Consider the following 23347-nt stretch of genomic DNA (forward strand, 5'->3'; position numbering starts at 1 on the left):
TGCTGTTGCTCCAGATCCTCAACTAGTCTAAAGGCCACTTTTATTGCTTCTTTAATCAGACCGACAGTTTTCAGCTGTGCTAACATAATTGCAAAATGATCTAATGATCAGTTAGCCTTTTAAAATGATAAACTTGGATTAGCTAACACAACGTGCCATTGGAACACAGGAGTGATGGTTGCTGATAATGGGCCTCTGTACACCTATGTAGATATTCCATAAAAAATCTGCCATTTCCAGCTACAATAGTAATTTCCAACATTAACAATGTCTACACTGTATTTCTGATCAATTTGATGTTATTTTAAATGGACAAAAAATGTGCTTTTCATTCCAAAAACAAGGACATTTTTAAGTAACCCGAAACTTTTGTACGGTTGTGTATAATAATTAAACACGTTTATGGCAAGCTGACTAACTGATGGGCTCCAAGCCAAGCTGTTATCTACCAGGCTGAATGCTGCTGAACCTGACTGCCCTGCCCTGCCATACATCCACTACAGAAAATCATTGTGTTGCTGTTCTTGCTGCTCCGTGCATTATGACTCTTTCACATTAACTCGTGTTTGTGTGTGTGTGTGTGTGTGTGTGTGTGTGTGTGTGTGTGTGTGTGTGTGTGTGTGTTTCAGTGGGTGGAGGAGTGGCAGGTCCAGACTTTCTCCAGTGATGCATCGTGGATAGACAAGGGAGGCTACCTGCCACTGAACGTCTCTTATCAACTACTGGCAGGAACACCTCCCACTGAACAGAGTAAACACACACACCTCCCACTGAACAGAGTAAACACACACACCTACTGAACAGAGTAAACACACACACACACACACACACCTACTGAACAGAGTAAACAAACACACCTCCTACTGAACAGAGTAAACACACACACACCTACTGAACAGAGTAAACACACACACCTCCTACTGAACAGAGTAAACACACACACACACACACCTACTGAACAGAGTAAACACACACACACACCTACTGAACAGAGTAAACACACACACACACACACACACCTCCCACTGAACAGAGTAAACACACACACACCTACTGAACAGAGTAACGCACACACCTCCTACTGAACAGAGTAAACATACACACACCTCCCACTGAACAGAGTAAACACACACACCTCCCACTGAACAGAGTAAACACACACACCTCCCACTGAACAGAGTAACACACACACCTCCCACTGAACAGAGGAACACACACACACACACACACACCTACTGAACAGAGTAACACACACACCTCCTACTGAACAGAGGAACACACACACACCTCCCACTGAACAGAGTAACACACACACACACCTCCCACTGAACAGAGTAACACACACACACACACCTACTGAACAGAGTAACACACACACACACACCTACTGAACAGAGTAACACACACACACACACCTACTGAACAGAGTAACACACACACACACCTACTGAACAGAGGAACACACACACACCTCCTACTGAACAGAGGAACACACACACCTCCCACTGAACAGAGGAACACACACACACACACACCTACTGAACAGAGTAAACACACACACACACCTCTCACTGAACAGAGGAACACACACACACACACCTACTGAACAGAGTAACACACACACACACATCTACTGAACAGAGTAACACACACACACACACACACACCTACTGAACAGAGTAACACACACACACACCTACTGAACAGAGGAACACACACACACCTCCTACTGAACAGAGGAACACACACACCTCTCACTGAACAGAGGAACACACACACACACCTACTGAACAGAGTAACACATATACCTCCTACTGAACAGAGGAACACACACAATCATCTCCTTTGTCTTGGTCACGTTGAGGGAGAGGTTGTTGTCCTGATACCACATAGCCAGGTCTCGGACCTCCTCCTTGTAGGCTGTCTCATCGTTTACAGTAATCAGGCTTAACACTGTTGTGTCATCAGCAAACTGAATGATGGTGTTGGAGTCGTGCCTGGCCTTGCAGTCATGAGTGAACAGGGAGTATGTAGTGGCAAATCGGCTCGAATATGACGCACTCAAGAACTTTGTAAAAATCAATAGGCTTTTAATATCAAGGTATCTCAAGCCGGAGTGGTCCGCGGAACACACACCTTTCCAGAGCTCTCACTCTTCATTTTATACCCACACATACATTATCAGTTCATCCCCCAATGCAAATACAGTTACATCCCAATCCTGTTTGTTCAGCCCAATAACTCCCACCTCTGCTTTCGGTCAGTTTTACAATGATGACCAGACCTTTGCTTTGACCTAAAGATAATATACGTCCCTCTTCCTGTATCCTGTGTTTTAGACCCTGTAATTAACTCCAAGTGTCCCTTTTGGTGTGTGTCTTTCATCTCTAGTTTTTATTGTGTTCAGCTGCCCTGGTCGCCTTCTCTTTATATGGTTATCTAAGATCAAATAGACTTGTGTATCCCCTGTGATGTGATTGTTGTCTATAAGCCATCAGTTGGTCCTTTGTCTGATCCCCTTCTTTTTCTATCCCTCTGATCTTTGTATATACAGCTGGTCCAGGAATGTTTCTCAGCTACCCCATACCCTCACGGCCTTTATCTGCTTCCTGCCATATACAATAGACAATGCATTTTACCAGAACAAGAAATGAACCCATATTTGTATCTTTCTCTTGTGTTACCAAATCATGTATATAATTTCACCCACAAGTACAGGAGGGTACTAAGCACGCACCCCTGAGGGGCCACAGTGTTGAGGATCAGCATGGCAGACGTGGTGTTGCCTACCCTTACCACCTGGGGGCGGCCAGTCAGAAAGTCCTGGATCCAGTTGCAGAAGGAGGTGTTTAGTCCCAGGCTCCTTTGCTTAGTGATGAGGTTTGAGGGCATTATGGTGTTGAACGCTGAGCTGTAGTCAATGAACAGCATTCTCACATAGGTGTTCCTTTTGTCCAGGTGGGAAAGGGCAGTGTGGAGTGCAATAAAGATAGCATCATCTGTGGATCTGTTGGGTTGGTATGTGAATTGGAGTGGGTCTAGGGTGTCCGGGAGGATGCTGTTGATGTGAGCCATGACCAGCCTTTCAAAGCACTTCATGGCTACAGACGTGAGTGCCACATGGTAATCATTTAGGCAGGTTTCCTTCACTTCGTTGGGCACAGAGACTATGGTGATCTGCTTGAAACATGTAGGTATTACAGACTCAGTCAGGGAGGGGTTGAAAGTGTCAGTGAAGACACTTGACAGTTGCAAATGCTTTGAGTACATGTCCTGGAAATCCGTCTGGCCCCGCGGCTAACCCTAACCCTAACCCTTGTGAATGTTGACCTGTTTCAAGGTCTTGCTCTCATCGGCTACCAAGAGCATTATCACACAGTCGTCTGGTACAGCTGGTGCTCTCATACATGCTTCATTGTTGCTTGCCTCAAAGCATAAAATACATTTAACTTGTCTGGTAGCTTCACTGGACAGCTGGTGTCTCAGGGTTTCCCTCCGTAGTAGTTTTCTAGCCGCATCCGACGAGCTTCAGAGCAGTAGGTAGGTTTGTAGTATGTAGTAGGTTTCTTAGTCCTGTATTGACGCTTTGTTTGTTTGATGGTTCGTCTGAGGGCAATTATTTCACCACTACAGCCTATTTATTGCCTTACCTCCCTTATCCAGAAGTTTGCATCCTGTAGCTCCAACTCCAAAAAGATCTGGGACACTGTGAAGTCCATGGAGAACAAGAGCACCTCCTCCCAGCTGCCCACTGCACTGAGGCTAGGTAACACGGTCACCACTGATAAATCCATGATTATCGAAAACTTCAATAAGCATTTCTCAACGGCTGGCCATGCCTTCCGCCTGGCTACTCCAACCTCGGCCAACAGCTCCGCCCCCCCCGCAGCTCCTCGCCCAAGCCTCTCCAGGTTCTCCTTTACCCAAATCCAGATAGCAGATGTTCTGAAAGAGCTGCAAAACCTGGACCCGTACAAATCAGCTGGGCTTGACAATCTGGACCCTCTATTTCTGAAACTATCCGCCGCCATTGTCGCAACCCCTATTACCAGCCTGTTCAACCTCTCTTTCATATCGTCTGAGATCCCCAAGGATTGGAAAGCTGCCGCAGTCATCCCCCTCTTCAAAGGGGGAGACACCCTGGACCCAAACTGTTACAGACCTATATCCATCCTGCCCTGCCTATCTAAGGTCTTCGAAAGCCAAGTCAACAAACAGGTCACTGACCATCTCGAATCCCACCGTACCTTCTCCGCTGTGCAATCTGGTTTCCGAGCCGGTCACGGGTGCACCTCAGCTACACTCAAGGTACTAAACGATATCATAACCGCCATCGATAAAAGACAGTACTGTGCAGCCGTCTTCATCGATCTTGCCAAGGCTTTCGACTCTGTCAATCACCATATTCTTATCGGCAGACTCAGTAGCCTCGGTTTTTCGGATGACTGCCTTGCCTGGTTCACCAATTACTTTGCAGACAGAGTTCAGTGTGTCAAATCGGAGGGCATGCTGTCCGGTCCTCTGGCAGTCTCTATGGGGGTGCCACAGGGTTCAATTCTCGGGCCGACTCTTTTCTCTGTATATATCAATGATGTTGCTCTTGCTGCGGGCGATTCCCTGATCCACCTCTACGCAGACGACACCATTCTATATACTTTTGGCTCGTCATTGGACACTGTGCTATCTAACCTCCAAACGAGCTTCAATGCCATACAACACTCCTTCCGTGGCCTCCAACTGCTCTTAAACGCTAGTAAAACCAAATGCATGCTTTTCAACCGATCGCTGCCTGCACCCGCATGCCCGACTAGCATCACCACCCTGGATGGTTCCGACCTTGAATATGTGGACATCTATAAGTACCTAGGTGTCTGGCTAGACTGCAAACTCTCCTTCCAGACTCATATCAAACATCTCCAATCGAAAATCAAATCAAGAGTCTGCTTTCTATTCTATTTCTATTATACTCTGCTGCCTGTGACTGGAACGAATTGCAAAAATCGCTGAAGTTGGAGACTTTTATCTCCCTCACCAACTTCAAACATCAGCTATCTGAGCAGCTAACCGATCGCTGCAGCTGTACATAGTCTATTGGTAAATAGCCCACCCATTTTCACCTACCTCATCCCCATACTGTTTTTATTCATTTACTTTTCTGCTCTTTTGCACACCAATATCTCTACCTGTACATGACCATCTGATCATTTATCACTCCAGTGTTAATCTGCAAAATTTTAATTATTCGCCTACCTCCTCATGCCTTTTGCACACATTGTATATAGACTCCCCCTTTTTTTCTACTGTGTTATTGACTTGTTAATTGTTTACTCCATGTGTAACTCTGTGTTGTCTGTTCACACTGCTATGCTTTATCTTGGCCAGGTCGCAGTTGCAAATGAGAACTTGTTCTCAACTAGCCTACCTGGTTAAATAAAGGTGAAATAAAAAATAAATAAAAAAATAGCGTGATTTCTTCTAGGCGTTCGGACTAGTTTCCCACTCCTTGCCTTTAGCTCGATACGGATGTTGCCTGTAATCCATGGCTTCTGTTTGGGATATGTAGGTACAGTCACTGTGGGGACGACGTTGTTGATGCACTTATTGATGAAGCTGATGACTGAGGTGGTATACTCCTCAATGCCATTGGATGAACCCCAGAACATATTCCAGCTGGAGGGCGAGGGAGAGCTTTGTATACGTGTCTGCGTGTGGACTATAGGTGGTCTAGAGTTTTTTTCCCTCTGGTTGCACATGTGACATGATGGTAGAAATGAGGTACAACGCATGTAAGTTTGCCAGCATTAAAGTCCCTGGCCAGTAGGAGCGCCACTTCTGGATGAGCACTTTCTTGTTTGCTTATGGCCTTATATAACTGGTTGAGTGGCCTTGTATAACTGCATGGAGTCTTTTCCTGTGATGTTTGACAAGGTTAAGGAACACATTTGGAGGGATTTTGGACCATTCCTCTATGCAGATCCTTTCAAGATCCTTCACATTCTTGGGTTTGTGCTTATCAACTGTCCTCTTCAACTCAGCCCACAGGTTTTCCATTGGATTGAGGTCCGGCAACTGAGATGACAATGGCAGAACATTGATTTTGTTGTCACAGAACAATTTCTGCGTGGATCTTGAGGTATGTTTCGGGTCATTGTCTTGTTGGAAAGTCCACCTACTGCCAAGTCACAGCCTTCTGGCAGAGGCAACCAGATTGTCAGCCAAAGTTGCCTTATACTTGGTGGAATTCATTATGCCATCAATCTTAACCAGTGACCCTGGACCTCTGGAATTAAAACAGCCCCGAAACATCACTGACCCACCTCCATATTACACCGTGGGTATGAGGTGCCTCTCCTCTAAAACAGCCCCAAAACATCACTGACCCACCACCATATTTCACCGTGGGTGTGAGGTGCCTCTCCTTGTATGCATCTGTTTCACCGTGGGTATGAGGTGCCTCTCCTTGTATCTCTGTTTCACCGTGGGTATGAGGTGCCTCTCCTTGTATCTCTGTTTCACCGTGGGTATGAGGTGCCTCTCCTTGTATCTCTGTTTCACCGTGGGTATGAGGTGCCTCTCCTGGTATCTCTGTTTCACCGTGGGTATGAGGTGCCTCTCCTTGTATCTCTGTTTCACCGTGGGTATGAGGTGCCTCTCCTTGTATGTATCTCTGTTTCACCGTGGGTATGAGGTGCCTCTCCTTGTATCTCTGTTTCACCGTGGGTATGAGGTGACTCTCCTTGTATCTCTGTTTCACCGTGGGTATGAGGTGCCTCTCCTTGTATGTATCTCTGTTTCACCGTGGGTATGAGGTGCCTCTCCTTGTATGCATCTCTGTTTCACCGTGGGTATGAGGTGCCTCTCCTTGTATCTCTGTTTCACCGTGGGTATGAGGTGCCTCTCCTTGTATGTATCTCTGTTTCACCGTGGGTATGAGGTGCCTCTCCTTGTATCTCTGTTTCACCGTGGGTATGAGGTGCCTCTCCTTGTATGTATCTCTGTTTCACCGTGGGTATGTGGTGCCTCTCCTTGTATCTCTGTTTCACCGTGGGTATGAGGTGCCTCTCCTTGTATGCATCTCTGTTTCACCGTGGGTATGAGGTGCCTCTCCTTGTATGCATCTCTGTTTCACCGTGAGTATGAGGTGCCTCTCCTTGTATGCATCTCTGTTTCACCGTGGGTATGAGGTGACTCTCCTTGTATCTCTGTTTCAGCGTGGGTATGAGGTGCCTCTCCTGGTATGCATCTCTGTTTCACCGTGGGTATGAGGTGCCTCTCCTTGTATCTCTGTTTCACCGTGGGTATGAGGTGCCTCTCCTTGTATGTATCTCTGTTTCACCGTGGGTATGAGGTGCCTCTCCTTGTATCTCTGTTTCACCGTGGGTATGAGGTGACTCTCCTTGTATCTCTGTTTCACCGTGGGTATGAGGTGCCTCTCCTTGTATGCATCTCTGTTTCACCGTGGGTATGAGGTGCCTCTCCTTGTATCTCTGTTTCACCGTGGGTATGAGGTGCCTCTCCTTGTATGTATCTCTGTTTCACCGTGGGTATGAGGTGCCTCTCCTTGTATGCATCTCTGTTTCACCGTGGGTATGAGGTGCCTCTCCTTGTATGCATCTCTGTTTCACCGTGGGTATGAGGTGACTCTCCTTGTATCTCTGTTTCAGCGTGGGTATGAGGTGCCTCTCCTGGTATGCATCTCTGTTTCACCGTGGGTATGAGGTGCCTCTCCTTGTATCTCTGTTTCACCGTGAGTATGAGGTGCCTCTCCTTGTATCTCTGTTTCACCGTGGGTATGAGGTGCCTCTCCTTGTATGCATCTCTGTTTCACCGTGGGTATGAGGTGCCTCTCCTTGTATGCATCTCTGTTTCACCGTGGGTATGAGGTGCCTCTCCTTGTATGCATCTCTGTTTCACCGTGGGTATGAGGTGCCTCTCCTTGTATCTCTGTTTCACCGTGGGTATGAGGTGCCTCTCCTTGTTGCATCTCTGTTTCACCGTGGGTATGAGGTGCCTCTCCTTGTTGCATCTCTGTTTCACCGTGGGTATGAGGTGCCTTTCCTTGTTGCATCTCTGTTTCACCGTGGGTATGAGGTGCCTCTCCTTGTTGCATCTCTGTTTCACCGTGGGTATGAGGTGCCTCTCCTTGTATCTCTGTTTCACCGTGGGTATGAGGTGCCTCTCCTTGTATCTCTGTTTCACCGTGGGTATGAGGTGCCTCTCCTGGTATCTCTGTTTCACCGTGGATATGAGGTGCCTCTCCTTGTATGCATCTCTGTTTCACCGTGGGTATGAGGTGCCTCTCCTTGTATGCATCTCTGTTTCACCGTGGGTATGAGGTGACTCTCCTTGTATCTCTGTTTCACCGTGGGTATGAGGTGCCTCTCCTTGTATGCATCTCTGTTTCACCGTGGGTATGAGGTGCCTCTCCTTGTCTGCATCTCTGTTTCACCGTGGGTATGAGGTGCCTCTCCTTGTCTGCATCTCTGTTTCACCGTGGGTATGAGGTGCCTCTCCTTGTCTGCATCTCTGTTTCACCGTGGGTATGAGGTGCCTCTCCTTGCATCTCTGTTTCGCCGTGGGTATGAGGTGCCTCTCCTTGCATCTCTGTTTCACCGTGGGTATGAGGTGCCTCTCCTTGCATCTCTGTTTCACCGTGGGTATGAGGTGCCTCTCCTTGCATCTCTGTTTCACCGTGGGTATGAGGTGCCTCTCCTTGCATCTCTGTTTCACCGTGGGTATGAGGTGCCTCTCCTTGCATCTCTGTTTCACCGTGGGTATGAGGTGCCTCTCCTTGTATCTCTGTTTCACCGTGGGTATGAGGTGCCTCTCCTTGTATCTCTGTTTCACCGTGGGTATGAGGTGCCTCTCCTTGTCTGCATCTCTGTTTCACCGTGGGTATGAGGTTCCTCTCCTTGTATCTCTGTTTCACCGTGGGTATGAGGTGCCTCTCCTTGTATCTCTGTTTCACCGTGGGTATGAGGTGCCTCTCCTTGTATCTCTGTTTCACCGTGGGTATGAGGTGCCTCTCCTTGTATCTCTGTTTCACCGTGGGTATCAGGTGCCTCTCCTTGTATCTCTGTTTCACCGTGGGTATGAGGTGCCTCTCCTTGTATCTCTGTTTCACCGTGGGTATGAGGTGCCTCTCCTTGTATCTCTGTTTCACCGTGGGTATGAGGTACCTCTCCTTGTATCTCTGTTTCACCGTGGGTATGAGGTACCTCTCCTTGTATCTCTGTTTCACCGTGGGTATGAGGTGCCTCTCCTTGTATCTCTGTTTCACCGTGGGTATGAGGTGCCTCTCCTTGTATCTCTGTTTCACCGTGGGTATGAGGTGCCTGTCCTTGTATCTCTGTTTCACCGTGGGTATGAGGTGCCTCTCCTTGTATCTCTGTTTCACCGTGGGTATGAGGTGCCTCTCCTTGTATCTCTGTTTCGACACCAAACATGGCGATGCTGTATCTGATGTTCCATTTTGGTCTCATCGGACCAGAGCACCTTCTTCCGGTCAAAAATTTAAATCAAACTCCAAGTGCTTGCGTCTGTGTCTTGGGGTCAGAAAGAGCTTTCTTCTGGCAACCCTTTCAAAGAGCCTGTGGTTGTGAAGGTGGCATCTGATGGTGCTTTTTGAAACCTGGTGACCCCAAGACGCCACCAAGGCCTGCAATTCTTTCACAGTGATTCTTGGGGACTTTGTTGCTTCTCTCACCATCCTCCTCCCTATCTTGGGGGGAAAAATGCCTTTGCGTCCTCAACCCGTGAGGTTTTTAACTGTTCCATATCTTTAGAATTTTGTAATAATTGCCCTGACGGTGCTCAGTGGTATATTCAATCGTTTGTGGATCTTGTTGTAGCCATGACCAGACTTATGAAGGTCTACCACCATCTGTCTCTTTTCAACTGCCAGTTCCTTTCTTCATGGTGTTGGATGACAAAGGGATATTGCATGCCTCTACCCTAGTGAAACAGGAAGTAGTAGTTCCTTAAAACTTAGATCACCTTAAATAAGTGGAATGTAGTTCCTGGTTTAATTTTGGTAGATGTTATTTACAATAATCTTTAAGGGTGCCATTAATTGTGAAACCTTGATTTGGAGGACATTGATTTTTATTTTTAATTAAATCAATACATTATTTTGGTTCCATTGAAACATTAATAAAGTACAGTATTTCTCACATGTTGGTATTTTGAGTTTATCTCTATAATGATATAGTTTATATTTGGTTAAAGTATTGTTTGTGCCAGTCAGGGGTGCCAGTAATTTTGGAGTCCACTGTACCCTATAGTACATATCAATGCCTACATATCAATGCATACACACACACTATCTAGGTCCAATAGGGGAGAGGCGTTGTGCAGTGGGTCCAATAGGGGAGAGGCGTTGTGCTGTGGGTCCAATAGGGGAGAGGCGTTGTGCTGTGGGTCCAATAGGGGAGAGGCGTTGTGCTGTGGGTCCAATAGGGGAGAGGCGTTGTGCTCTCGGTCCAATAGGGGAGAGGCTTTGTGCTCTGGGTCCAATAGGGGAGAGGCGTTGTGCTGTGGGTCCAATAGTGGAGAGACGTTGTGCTGTGGGTCCAATAGGGGAGAGGCGTTGTGCAGTGGGTCCAATAGGGGAGAGGCGTTGTGCAGTGGGTCCAATAGGGGAGAGACGTTGTGCAGTGGGTCCAATAGGGGAGAGGCGTTGTGCAGTGGGTCCAATAGGGGAGAGGCGTTGTGCAGTGGGTCCAATAGGGGAGAGGCGTTGTGCAGTGGGTCCAATAGGGGAGAGGCGTTGTGCAGTGGGTCCAATAGGAGAGAGGCGTTGTGCTGTGGGTCCAATAGGGGAGAGGCGTTGTGCTGTGGGTCCAATAGGGGAGAGGCGTTGTGCTGTGGGTCCAATAGGGGAGAGGCGTTGTGCAGTGGGTCCAATAGGGGAGAGGCGTTGTGCAGTGGGTCCAATAGGGGAGAGGCGTTGTGCAGTGGGTCCAATAGGGGAGAGGCGTTGTGCAGTGGGTCCAATAGGGGAGAGGCGTTGTGCAGTGGGTCCAATAGGGGAGAGGCGTTGTGCAGTGGGTCCAATAGGGGAGAGGCGTTGTGCAGTGGGTCCAATAGGGGAGAGGCGTTGTGCAGTGGGTCCAATAGGGGAGAGGCGTTGTGCTGTGGGTCCAATAGGGGAGAGGCGTTGTGCAGTGGGTCCAATAGGGGAGAGGCGTTGTGCTGTGGGTCCAATAGGGGAGAGGCGTTGTGCTGTGGGTCCAATAGGGGAGAGGCGTTGTGCTGTGGGTCCAATAGGGGAGAGGCGTTGTGCAGTGGGTCCAATAGGGGAGAGGCGTTGTGCTGTGGGTCCAATAGGGGAGAGGCGTTGTGCTGTGGGTCCAATAGGGGAGAGGCGTTGTACTGTGGGTCCAATAGGGGAGAGGCGTTGTGCTGTGAGGTGTTGCTTTATCTGTTTTTTGAAACCAGGTTTGCTGTTTATTTGAGCAATATGAGATGGAAGGAAGTTCCATGCAATAAGGGCTCTGTATAGTACTGTACACTTTCTTGAATTTGTTCTGGATTTGGGGACTGTGAAAAGACCCCTGGTGGCATGTCTGGTGGGATAAATGTGTGTCAGAGCTGTGTGTAAGTTGACTATACAAACAATTTAGGATTTTCAACACATTAATGCTTCTTTATAAAAAGAAGTGATGCAGTCAGTCTCTCCTCAACTCTTGGCCAAGAGAGACAAACATGTATAGTATTTCTATCAGCCCTCTGATTTATGTACCACAACAACAAAACAAAACAGTTGGTTAGGAGCAGAACTCTGATCTCTAATTGTTTGAATTGTTATACATGTTGTCTCCGGTTCTGCTGTGGTGCAGCTGTTCCTCTACAGGGTTTCAAATTTGGGAAAATGACACTCTCTAATTGTTTTATATTTTTGAAATTTTGTCAGGAAATGCAGCTCCGTCTCAGGTTCTGCTGTTCCTCTACAGGAAGCCTGGTTTTCCTGTGTCTACCCTTCTCAATGGCAAGGCTGTGCTCAATGTACTTTGTCAAGGTTTTTCTAAGATTTTGATCAGTAACTATGGTCAAATAGTTAGCCATGGTGTACTGTCGATTTAGGGCCAGATAGCGCTGCATTTTGCCTTGTGCTTGTGTTTCCCAATAGGTAATGCGGTTTTGTTTTGACTGTGTTGTAATTTGGTTTATTCTGATTAATTGGATGTTCTGGTTGTGAGGCTTCAGTGCGTTAGTAGAACAGGTTTGTGAGCCTCAGGATCAGCTGAATGAGGGGATTATTGTCTTTGCTCAGCCCTTGGCATTGCAGGGTTTGGTAATTATATGAGCGGGGGTCATTGTATTGTTTCCAAAACTGAATTGCTATATTTTATTTTAATAGTCGATACTGGCCTAATTCTGGCCTGCATGCATTGTTTGTAGTTTTCCTCTGGACATGTAGGAGAATCTTACAGAACTCTGCATGCAGTTTCAATGGGGTGTTTGTCCCCTTCGGTGAAATCTTGTTATGCAAGTGGACCCCTCACCTCACTGCCATAAAGTACAATTGGTTCAATGATACATTCAATTCGTTTTTTAATTAATAGGTATTTCAATTTGAATGTATTTTTAATGGCGTAGAATGCCCTGCTTTCTCTCTCATTTCATTCACTTCCTCGTTTAGGTGTCCAGTTATTTAACCTCAGTAATTATAGTGTGTACAGTACTCTATATATTTAAACCTCAGTAATTGTAGTGTCTACAGTACTCTATGTATTTAAACCTAGGTAATTGTAGTGTGTGCAGTACCATTTGAGAACTAATTCCCTGAGATCTGGATATTCTTTGGAAATTCATTATTTTAATCTTTTTAGGGTTTACTGCCAGGGCCCAGGTCTGGCAGTACTGCTCTAGCAGGTCCAGGCTCTGCTGTAGGCCATGTACTGTGGGTGTTTACTGCCAGGGCCCAGGTCTGGCAGTACTGCTCTAGCAGGTCCAGGCTCTGCTGTAGGCCATGTGTTGTGGGTGTTTACTGCCAGGGCCCAGGTCTGGCAGTACTGCTCTAGCAGGTCCAGGCTCTGCTGTAGGCCATGTGTTGTGGGTGTTTACTGCCAGGGCCCAGGTCTGACAGTACTGCTCTAGCAGTTCCAGGCTCTGCTGTAGGCCATGTACTGTGGGTGTTTACTGCCAGGGCCCAGGTCTGGCAGTACTGCTCTAGCAGGTCCAGGCTCTGCTGTAGGCCATGTACTGTGGGTGTTTACTGCCAGGGCCCAGTTCGTTCCAGTCATTGGCAGCAGAGAACTGGAAGGAGAGGCAGGTCAAAGTAGGAATTGGCTTTGTGGGTGACCAGTGAGATATACCTGCTGGAGCGCGTGCTACGGGTGGGTGCTGCTATGGTGACCAGAGCTGAGATAAGGCGGGGCTTTACCTAGCAAAGACTTGTAGATGACCTGGAGCCAGTGGGTTTGGCGACGAGTATGAAGCGAGGGCCAGCCAACGAGAGCGTACAGGTCGCAGTGGAGGGTAGTATATTGGGCTTTGGTGACAAAACAAATGGCACTGTGATAGACTGCATCCAGTTTGTTGAGTAGGGTATTGGAGGCTATTTTGTAAATGACATCGCCAAAGTCGAGGATTGGTAGGATGGTCAGTTTTACAAGGGTATGTTTGGCAGCATGAGTGAAGGATGCTTTGTTGTGAAATAGGAAGCCGATTCTAGATTTAATTTTGGATTAGAGATGCTTAATGTGAGTCTGGAAGGAGAGTTTACAGTCTAAACAGACACCTAGGTATTTGTAGTTCACATATTCTAAGTCAGAACCGTCCAGAGTAGTGATGCTAGATGGGCTGGCCGGTGCGGGCAGCGATCGGTTGAAGAGCTTGCATTTAGTTTTACTTGCATTAAGAGCAGTTGGAGGCCACGGAAGGAGAGTTGTATGGCATTGAAGCTCGTCTGGAGGCTTGTTAACACAGTGTCCAAAGAAGGGCCAGAAGTATACTGAATGGTGTCGTCTGCGTAGAGGTGGATCAGAGAATAACCTGCAGCAAGAGTGACATCATTGATGTATACAGAGAAATCAGTCGGCCCGAGAATTGAACCCTGTGGCACCCCCATAGACTGCCAGAGGTCCGGACAACAGGCACTCCGACTTGACACACTGAACTCTATCTGAGAAGTAGTTGGTGAACCAGGCGAGGCAATCATTTGAGAAACCAAGGCTGTTGAGTCTGCCAATAAGAATGTGGTGATTGACAGAGTCGAAAGCCTTGGCCAGATCAATGAATACAGCTGCACAGTAATGTCTCTTATCGATGGCGGTTATGATACCCTTTAGAACATTGAGCGTGGCTGAGGTGCACCCAAGACCAGCTCTGAAACCAGATTGCATAGCGGAGAAGGTACGGTGGGATTCGAAATGGTCGTGAATCTGTTTGTTAACTTGGCTTTCGAAAACCTTAGAAAGGCAGGGTAGGATAGATAAAGGTCTGTTGCAGTTTGATAAATCTGATCCTTACTGTTTTGATGTTTTTCTATTTTGCCCTCTGTAGTGGATATTTTAATCAATAATGAGGAGAGACAAGGTCAATCAATCACCAATCAGGATATTAACTTGATTAAAATAACTTATCGATAAGGGGGCTGATCACAATACAGTCACACAGAGTGAAAAGAGCCATCCCTTCACATGGTTCATATTAGATACACATTCCCCTATGGAAACCGTGTTCCCTTCTGATCTCATTTGCCCTGTTCTCTTTCTGATATTCTACATAGTGACAGGGACATGTGATAGACAAGCCAGACTTCTCCCCTTCTGGACCCCAGGTGACTGAGGCCCATATGAGGCAGGAAGTGCAGCTGTCAACACCAGAGTCTGACGGGATACATTATAATAACAATAGTTCAACAGTTCAATCATATAAGCATATTCTGCAGAAAATGAAGATGTCTTATTTAGAAAATCTTGTCAATAATCAACTGACTAGTATTCTCTCTGGTATGCAATCTGGTTTCCACTCAGGTTATGGATGTGTCACTGCAACCTTAAAGGTCCTCAATGTCGCCATTGCCGTGATTCTAAGCAATGTTGTGCTGCTATTTTTATTGAATTGGCCAAAGCTTTTGATATGGTAGACCATTCCATTCTTGTGAGCCGGCTAAGGAGTATTGGTGTCTCTGAGGGGTGTCTCTAAAAAGCCAGCATCCCGTAGTCGCCTCTTCACTGTTTACGTTTTGCGGGTACTATTTAATGAAGCTGTCAGTTGAGGACTTGTGAGGGGTCTGTTTCTCAAACTAGATACTCTAGTGTACTTGTCCTCTTGCTCAGTTGTGCACCGGGGCTTCCCACTCCTCTTTCTATTCTGGTTAGGGACAGTTTGCGCTGTTCTGTGAAGGGAGTAGTACACAGCGTTGTATGAGATCTTAAGTTTCTTGGCAATTTCTCGCATGGAGTAGCCTTAATTTCTCAGAACAAGAATAGACTGATGAGTTTCAGAAAAAAGGCTTTGTTTCTTTTGTGCACCATTATACATATGTGTGACCAAACTCTTGACAGCTGGGTTTGAACAATAATAGAGACAAAACCACCCGCAAGAAAGGAAGTCTATAGCTTCAACCGCTCTCTTTGGGTTGGTAGGAACTGAAATTCACTAACATCAGGAGGCTCCCAAACAGCGACGCACGTCCCACGTACAGTCCCATTATGTCAGCCAGTTGTTTTTATCCAACATGAATATGTGGCAACATTACTTTTCATAGAACACGTTCATACCAAGCTGAGTGCTCTGTATGTTAATCTCCATAATGTTTACCCTACCCCACGACTGCTTTACTGATGGCTGAACATTTTAGCCTGCTACATTTGCAGCCTGACCCAAATACTTATCCAGGCAGCCAGCTAACCTAACCAGCCAGCCACCTCAGCTAGCTAGCCACGTGCCAGGCAGCTAACCTAACCAGCCAGCCACCTCAGCTAGCTAGCCACGTGCCAGCCAGCTAACCTAACCAGCCAGCCACCTCAGCTAGCTAGCCGCGTGCCAGCCAGCTCACCTAACCAGCCAGCCACGTGCCAGCCAGCTAACCTAACCAGCCAGCCAACTCAGCTAGCTAGCCACGTGCCAGCCAGCTGCCCATTAGTCATATAACCAGAATGCTAACCGCCAAGTTAACAAATCCACCATGCCCCTCGTACCAATTAACTACATTATGTCACTGAATAACAAATAAACATGGATGACGTCAGCTAGTTAGCTTAGCAATAGTTGTGTCCATCTTACTAGTTAAGATGGGTCTTCATGCGAATGGGTATCCAAGGAAGGAGGGGGGCCGTAGTTGTCTGTTTCTTCCGTCTGCAGTGGGGAGAATCTGGAGGAATGGCGGGCGATGACTGGGCTCCTTGTGGATTTCCTCTTCAGTATGGTTTCGTTGCTGTAGTCTGGGTAGAATGCCAGATTGGATTTCCCATGTCTCGGTGGATTCTCCAGGGCTCTGGTTCAGGATATCCACTTGGTTCTCATATCTTAACAGGCAGAATATGAGGGTACGGGGGCGGCCAGGGTTTTTATTGCCACTGTAGATTCGGTGTGCCCGTTGATTTCAATCTTCCTCCCTTGTAGCAACAGTATCCATTTTGGTAGATTCTCCTGAAGAAAACCTTTTGGGTCAGAACCCTCTGTCGTTTCTTCCAGGCCCACCAGACGTATGCTCAGTCTCCTCTCTCTGTCTTCAAGCGACATAATTTTCTCCCGCAGTTGTTTCACTGCATCTCGGCAGGTGGCTATGACGTCTGTAGAAGTCCTGCTGCTAACCTGCATCGCATCACAGCACTGCTCCAGAGACTTCCATTTGACAGATTGACTGGCTATGTCATTTGAGAGTTTTAAGATAGACGTGTTGGAGGCTTCCACCATATATTTAATTCATGTAATTTCCCCCAGAAAGCAGTTCCTCCAGGGATTCCTTAACTGAACTGCTTGTTTACCTGCATCGAAGTTTGTTGTTGATTCAGAGCAATACAGCACAGTGTATCCTCGCTGGTCTTAGTTGGCTCGGTGTCTTTCTTTGTTTTGGACACTTTTAGGCTTCTCTGTGCCTTATTTGAGTGTCCTCGGTCACGTAGGTCCATGATATTAAGCATTTTGAATGTTCAGAGGCCCAGTTGTCAGGAATTTATGACGGATTTTGGACTTTTGATACAGTACTCAGAACTACACGTGCATCTCTGCCAAAAGGCCACCAGATGTCCCCAATATCATTTATTTATTTATCCCAGCCCAGTCCCCACAGGAGGCCTTTTGCCTTTTGGTAGGCAGTCATTGTAAATAATAATTTGTTCTTAACTGACTTGCCTAGTTAAATAAAGGTAAAAATAAAATTGCTGCCAAATGTGCTTCAACAAAGTTCTGAGTAAAGGGTCTGAATACTTATGTAAATGTGATATTTAACAATATTACTGTAATACATTCCCCAAAATGTCTAAACTCAATATATTGTTGATTTTTTTACTGCTAGATTGATTATTTACTGTGAGTGGATGTGGGGTCCAGAAAGTTATCTAAGTTTTGGTTACTGGTTGTTTTCTTGTATTCTTCTGTTTTGGACCCATCTGTATGAATTGGTGTTGTTGTACAGCTGACTGGGCTGTGGATGTCTGATGTTGTACAGCTGACTGGGCTGTGGATGTCTGATGTTGTACAGCTGACTGGGCTGTGGATGTCTGATGTTGTACAGCTGACTGGGCTGTGAATGTCTGATGTTGTACAGCTGACTGGGCTGTGAATGTCTGATGTTGTACAGCTGACTGGGCTGTGAATGTCTGATGTTGTACAGTTTACTGGGCTGTGAATGTCTGGTTGTTGCCATGTTTGTTCTTTTGAGGAACAATGTAATTTGGCTGTGATCAGACAGAGGTGTTAGTGGTATGATGCACACTGGTTTCACCCAGTAGATATTGAAGTTTATCAAAGTTGGAATTTTTTTCTCCAATTCTTTGTGGATCTGTGTAATCTGAGGGAAATATGTGTCTCTAATATGGTCATACATTGGGAAGGAGGTTAGGAAGTGCAGCTCAGTTTCCACCTCATTTTGTGGGCAGTGAGCACATAGCCTGCCTTCTCTTGAGAGCCATGTCTGCCTACGGCGGTCTTTCTCAGTAGCAAGGCTATGCTCACTGAGTCTGTACATAGTCCAGGTCCTTATGTTTGGGTCAGTCACAGTGGTCAGGTATTCTACCACTGTGTTCTCTCAGTTTAGGGACAAATAGCATTCTAGTTTGCTCAGCTTTTTTGTTAATTACTTGACACATTGGAAATAATTATCTTTTTGTTTTCTCGTGATTTGATTGGGTCTAATTGTGTTGCTGTCCTGGGGCTCTGTGGGGTCTGTTTGTGTTTGTGAACAGAGCCCCAGAACCAGCTTGCTTCGGGTACTCTTATCCAGGTGAATCTCTCTGTAGGTGATGGCTTTGTTATTGAAAGTTTGGGAATTGCTTTCTTTTAGGTGGTTGTAGAATTTAACGGCTCTTTTCTGGATTTTAATAATTAGCGGGTATCGGCCTTATTCTGCTCTTCATTCTCACACTGAGAATATTTTTGCTGCCCTCTGCATGCAGACTCTCAATTTGGTGTTTGTCCCATTTTGTGAATTTTTGGTTGGTGAGCGGACCCCAGACCTCACAACCATAAAGGGCAATGGGTTCTATAACTGATTCGTATATTTAGCCAAATTCTAATTGCTATGTCGAATTTGATGTTCCTTTTGATGGCATAGAAGGCCCTTCTTGCCTTGCCTCAGATCGTTAGCTGCTTTCTGGAAATGACCTGTGGGGCTGACATTTAGGCCGAGGTACGTATATATATATTTGTTTGTGTGCTCTAGGGCAACGGTGTCTAGATGGAATTTGTATCTGTTGTCCTGGCAACTTGACCATGTTTCAAACACCATTATCTTTGTCTTACTGAGATTTACTGTCAGGGCCCAGGTCTGTCAGGGCCCAGGTCTGTCAGGGCCCAGGTCTGTCAGGGCCCAAGTCTGACAGGGCCCAGGTCTGTCAGGGCCCAGGTCTGTCAGGGCCCAAGTCTGGCAGAATCTGTGCAGAATATCTAGGTGCTGCTGTAGGCCCTCCTTGGTTGGTGACAGAAGCACCAGATCATCAGCAAACAGTAGACATTTGACTTCAGATTCTAGTAGGCTGAAGAGAGACGGACAGTGTCTTCAGGCTCATGTGATGGTACCTGGAGAGACGGCCAGTGTCTTCAGGCTCATGTGATGGCACCTGGAGAGACTGCCAGTGTCTTCAGGCTCATGTGATGGTACCTGGAGAGACGGACAGTGTCTTCAGGCTCATGTGATGGTACCTGGAGAGACGGCCAGTGTCTTCAGGCTCATGTGATGGCACCTGGAGAGACGGACAGTGTCTTCAGGCCCATGTGATGGTACCTGGAGAGACGGACAGTGTCTTCAGGCTCATGTGATGGTACCTGGAGAGACGGACAGTGTCTTCAGGCTCATGTGATGGTACCTGGAGAGACGGCCGGCAGCGGAGAATATCCTCTCTTCACCTACAGAGCCACTGCCAATGATGGCCCATTGGCTCTAAACCAATCAAATCAAATCAAATCAAATTTATTTATATAGCCCTTCGTACATCAGCTGATATCTCAAAGTGCTGTACAGAAACCCAGCCTAAAACCCCAAACAGCAAGCAATGCAGGTGTAGAAGCACGGTGGCTAGGAAAAACTCCCTAGGAAGGCCCAACTCTAGAGCGTTGAAAACAGCAGGTCTGGGACAGGTAGCACGTCCGGTGAACAGGTCAGGATTCCATAGCCGCAGGCAGAACAGTTGAAACTGGAGCAGCAGCATGGTCAGGTGGACTGGGGACAGCAAGGAGTCATCATGTCAGGTAGTCCTAGGAGAGAGAGAGAGACAGAGAGAGAGACAGAGAGAGAGACAGAGAGAGAGACAGAGAGAGAGACAGAGAGAGAGACAGAGAGAGAGACAGAGAGAGAGAGACAGAGAGACAGACAGAGACAGAGAGAGATATTATATACTGTTTAGGTTTTCTAATGCCAAGTTTAGACCTAGTGTAAACGTTTTGTCTAGGAAGTTGTATAAAAGGGAATGAGTTTGTTGTTGCCTAATTGTTTTTTGGTATCTTTTCAACCTACTTTCCTTCCATCTATAGCATTTCTAAATATTATTCAGTTATTTTGGCTTTGATACCTCATGATTGAGTATTGCTCTGTTCAAGTAGACTGATTATGTTGTGGTCTGATAGGGGTGTCAGTGGGCTGACTGTGAACGCTCTGAGAGACTCTGGGTTGAGGTCAGTGATAAAGTAGTTTACAGTACTATTGCCAAGAGATGAGCTATAGGTGTACCTACCATTGGAGTCTCTTCGAAGTCTACCATTGACTATGTACATACCCAGCGTGTGACAGAGCTGCAGGAGTTGTGCCCTGTTTTTGTTGGTTATGTTGTCGTAGATTGTCTAGGGGGGCAGATGGGGGAGGGAAGGCTGTCATATCTCTGTCTCCAGAGTACCTGACCATCGGGCTGTTTTCACTTGCCAAAGCAAGTGAAGTAGATAATAAATAAATGTCAAATAAACAATACAACTTAACAGTAAACATTACACTCACGTACCTGACTATTGGTCTGTTCTCGCTCTCTCTCTCTCTCTCTCTCCAGAGTACCTGACCATCGGGCTGTGCTCGGTGAGTCGTCCTAAAGGCAGCTATCTGATCTCCACCTTGTCCTCCATCTTCTCCCGCTCCTCCCCGGCAGAGCTAAACTCCATGTTGGTGGTGGTACTGCTGACAGACTTCGATGCCCAATGGAGAGCGACCACGCTGGGGGAGATTACAGCTAACTTCCCCTCCCAGCTGAAGGCAAACCAGCTCCTGGTGGCACATGTCCCCAAGCAGTACTACCCACCAATAACAGGTACACACGCAGTACTAACATTAATACAACTTCACACACAGTACTACCCACTAATACAGGTACACACACAGTACTACCCACTAATAGAGGTACACACAGTACTACCCACTAATAGAGGTACACACAGTACTACCCACTAATAGAGGTACACACAGTACTACCCACTAATACAGGTACACACATTACTACCCACTAATAGAGGTACACACACAGTACTAACCACTAATACAGGTACACACAGTACTACCCACCAGAAGTGGGACCAAGTCGTTGTTTTACAAGTCACAAGTAAGTCTCAAGTCAAGTCTCAAGTCCTAAATTGTGAGTTTCGAGTTATAATATGCTCTTCACCAAATGTAATACCATTTAATATTTTTAATGAGTAATAGTTAGTATATTACATTTACGCAAACCATGAATGCTTTAAAAATATATATTTGTATTATTTCCCATGGAAATACATGGGTAGCCATGAGAAAGACCCCCCCCCAAAGAATACACCCCGTCTGTTGTAACAAGTCTAGCGTCAGACCACTCTGCACTGCCACGCCCAACAACATGAGAAAGAATACACCCCGTCTGTTGTAACAAGTCTAGCGTCAGACCACTCTGCACTGCCACGCCCAACAACATGAGAAAGAATACACCCCGTCTGTTGTAACAAGTCTAGCGTCAGACCACTCTGCACTGCCACGCCCAACAACTTTTCCCAGATGGCACAATTTGATTGGCTGCTAATCCGTTAAATGAAGAGTTGATGCACTGCACACATTTTTTTAATAGCATGACTTTTAATATTTGGGCTTGGGGAGGGTTGGGGAGGCTTGGGGAGTGTTGGGAAGGCTTGGGGAGGGTTGGGAAGGCTTGGGGAGGGTATCAAGTCAGTTCGAGTCAAAAGGTTAAAGTCAAGTCAAGAGTCATTGGTGTTAATGTCAAAGTCAAGTTGCAAGTCATCATATTTGTGACTCGAGTCCAAGTCATGTGACTCGAGTCCACACTTATGCTACCCACTAATACAGGTACACCATATAAACACACACACACCTATATACACACACCTTATAAACACACACACACCTATATACACACACCTTATAAACACACACACACCTATATACACACACCATATAAACACACACACACCTATATACACACACCTTATAAACACACACACACCTATATACACACACCTTATAAACACACACACACCTATATACACACACCTTATAAACACACACACACCTATATACACACACCTTATAAACACACACACACCTATATACACACACCTTATAAACACACACACACCTATATACACACACCTTATAAACACACACACACCTATATACACACACCTTATAAACACACACACACCTATATACACACACCTTATAAACACACACACACCTATATACACACACCTTATAAACACACACACACCTATATACACACACCTTATAAAAACACACACACCTATATACACACACCTTATAAACACACACAGATTGTAACACCGCTTAAATGCTCTGTTGGTCGGTCGGTCAGTTGGTTAGTTGGTTGGTCAGATGGTTAGTTGGTTGGTTGGTCAGATGGTTAACTAGTTGTTTCTATATTCTAGGCCTGAAAAGGAACTTTAACGACAAGGCTGACCGTGTGACGTTCCGCTCTAAACAGAACGTTGACTATAGCTTCCTGGTTCAGTTCTGCACTGGGCGGAGCCTGCACTACCTGCAGCTGGAGGACGACGTCTCCTGCTCGCATCACTTCCTGTCCGCCATCAGAGGGCGTGTCCAGCAAATGGAAGTGCCCTGGGCCACGTTAGAGTTCTCAGCGCTGGGCTACATTGGGAAGCTGTACCACTCAGAACACCTCCCCCTCCTCTCACGCTTCCTCTTCCTGTTCTACCAGGAAATGCCCTGCGACTTCCTGTTCAGTCACTTCCGGGTGCTTTTGACGCAGAGCGAGGTGATCCGCTTCACACCCTCACTGTTTCAACACACAGGCTCATACTCGTCCTTCCTGGGGACCTTCAACAAGCTGAAGGATGACGACTACGAGGATCTCTACACCAACCCTGCTGCTGACGTCTATAGTGACATACCAGGTAGAAACACACATACCGTGCAGTGTGAAAAGGCCTCATAAGGACCCTGTGGTGACTCTGGTCTGGCTATATAAAGAGCATTTGACAAAGAGCATTTGATTTTTATTGATATCTAACCTGTATCTCTGTCTGTATCTCTCTCTAGTCTATAAGGAGCATGTGGCGGCCATGGCCTGGTCTCCTGGTACTGGAACCTTCTTCTGGGGGCGGAGTCCCTCTTCAGGGAACCACCTAACCGTCACCTTCAAACATCCTGTTGTGGTTACCTCCATTACCGTGGTGACTGGTTCAGCAGAGGGTCGTGATCGGTTGGCATCTGCGACCGTAGAACTGGGTCTCC

At 46.6% G+C, this 23347-nt stretch overlaps 1 protein-coding gene across 2 annotated transcripts in view; it reads left to right on the forward strand.

The window, feature by feature from the left end:
* The window catches only part of LOC109883513 (alpha-1,3-mannosyl-glycoprotein 4-beta-N-acetylglucosaminyltransferase C), a 36987-nt gene that overhangs the window by 13334 nt on the left and 306 nt on the right, over window positions 1–23347 (forward strand). For both annotated transcript variants that reach the window (XM_031804112.1, XM_031804113.1), the window contains 4 exons: window positions 630–750; window positions 20649–20903; window positions 22522–23007; window positions 23153–23347. The exon at window positions 23153–23347 is cut by the window's right edge and continues 306 nt beyond it. In XM_031804112.1, the coding sequence (XP_031659972.1) occupies window positions 630–750; window positions 20649–20903; window positions 22522–23007; window positions 23153–23347 (1057 nt within the window). The remainder of the gene's footprint in view (window positions 1–629; window positions 751–20648; window positions 20904–22521; window positions 23008–23152) is intronic.

This window comes from Oncorhynchus kisutch, linkage group LG24 (assembly GCF_002021735.2).
Source record: "Oncorhynchus kisutch isolate 150728-3 linkage group LG24, Okis_V2, whole genome shotgun sequence".
Taxonomy (NCBI): Eukaryota; Metazoa; Chordata; class Actinopteri; order Salmoniformes; family Salmonidae; genus Oncorhynchus; species Oncorhynchus kisutch.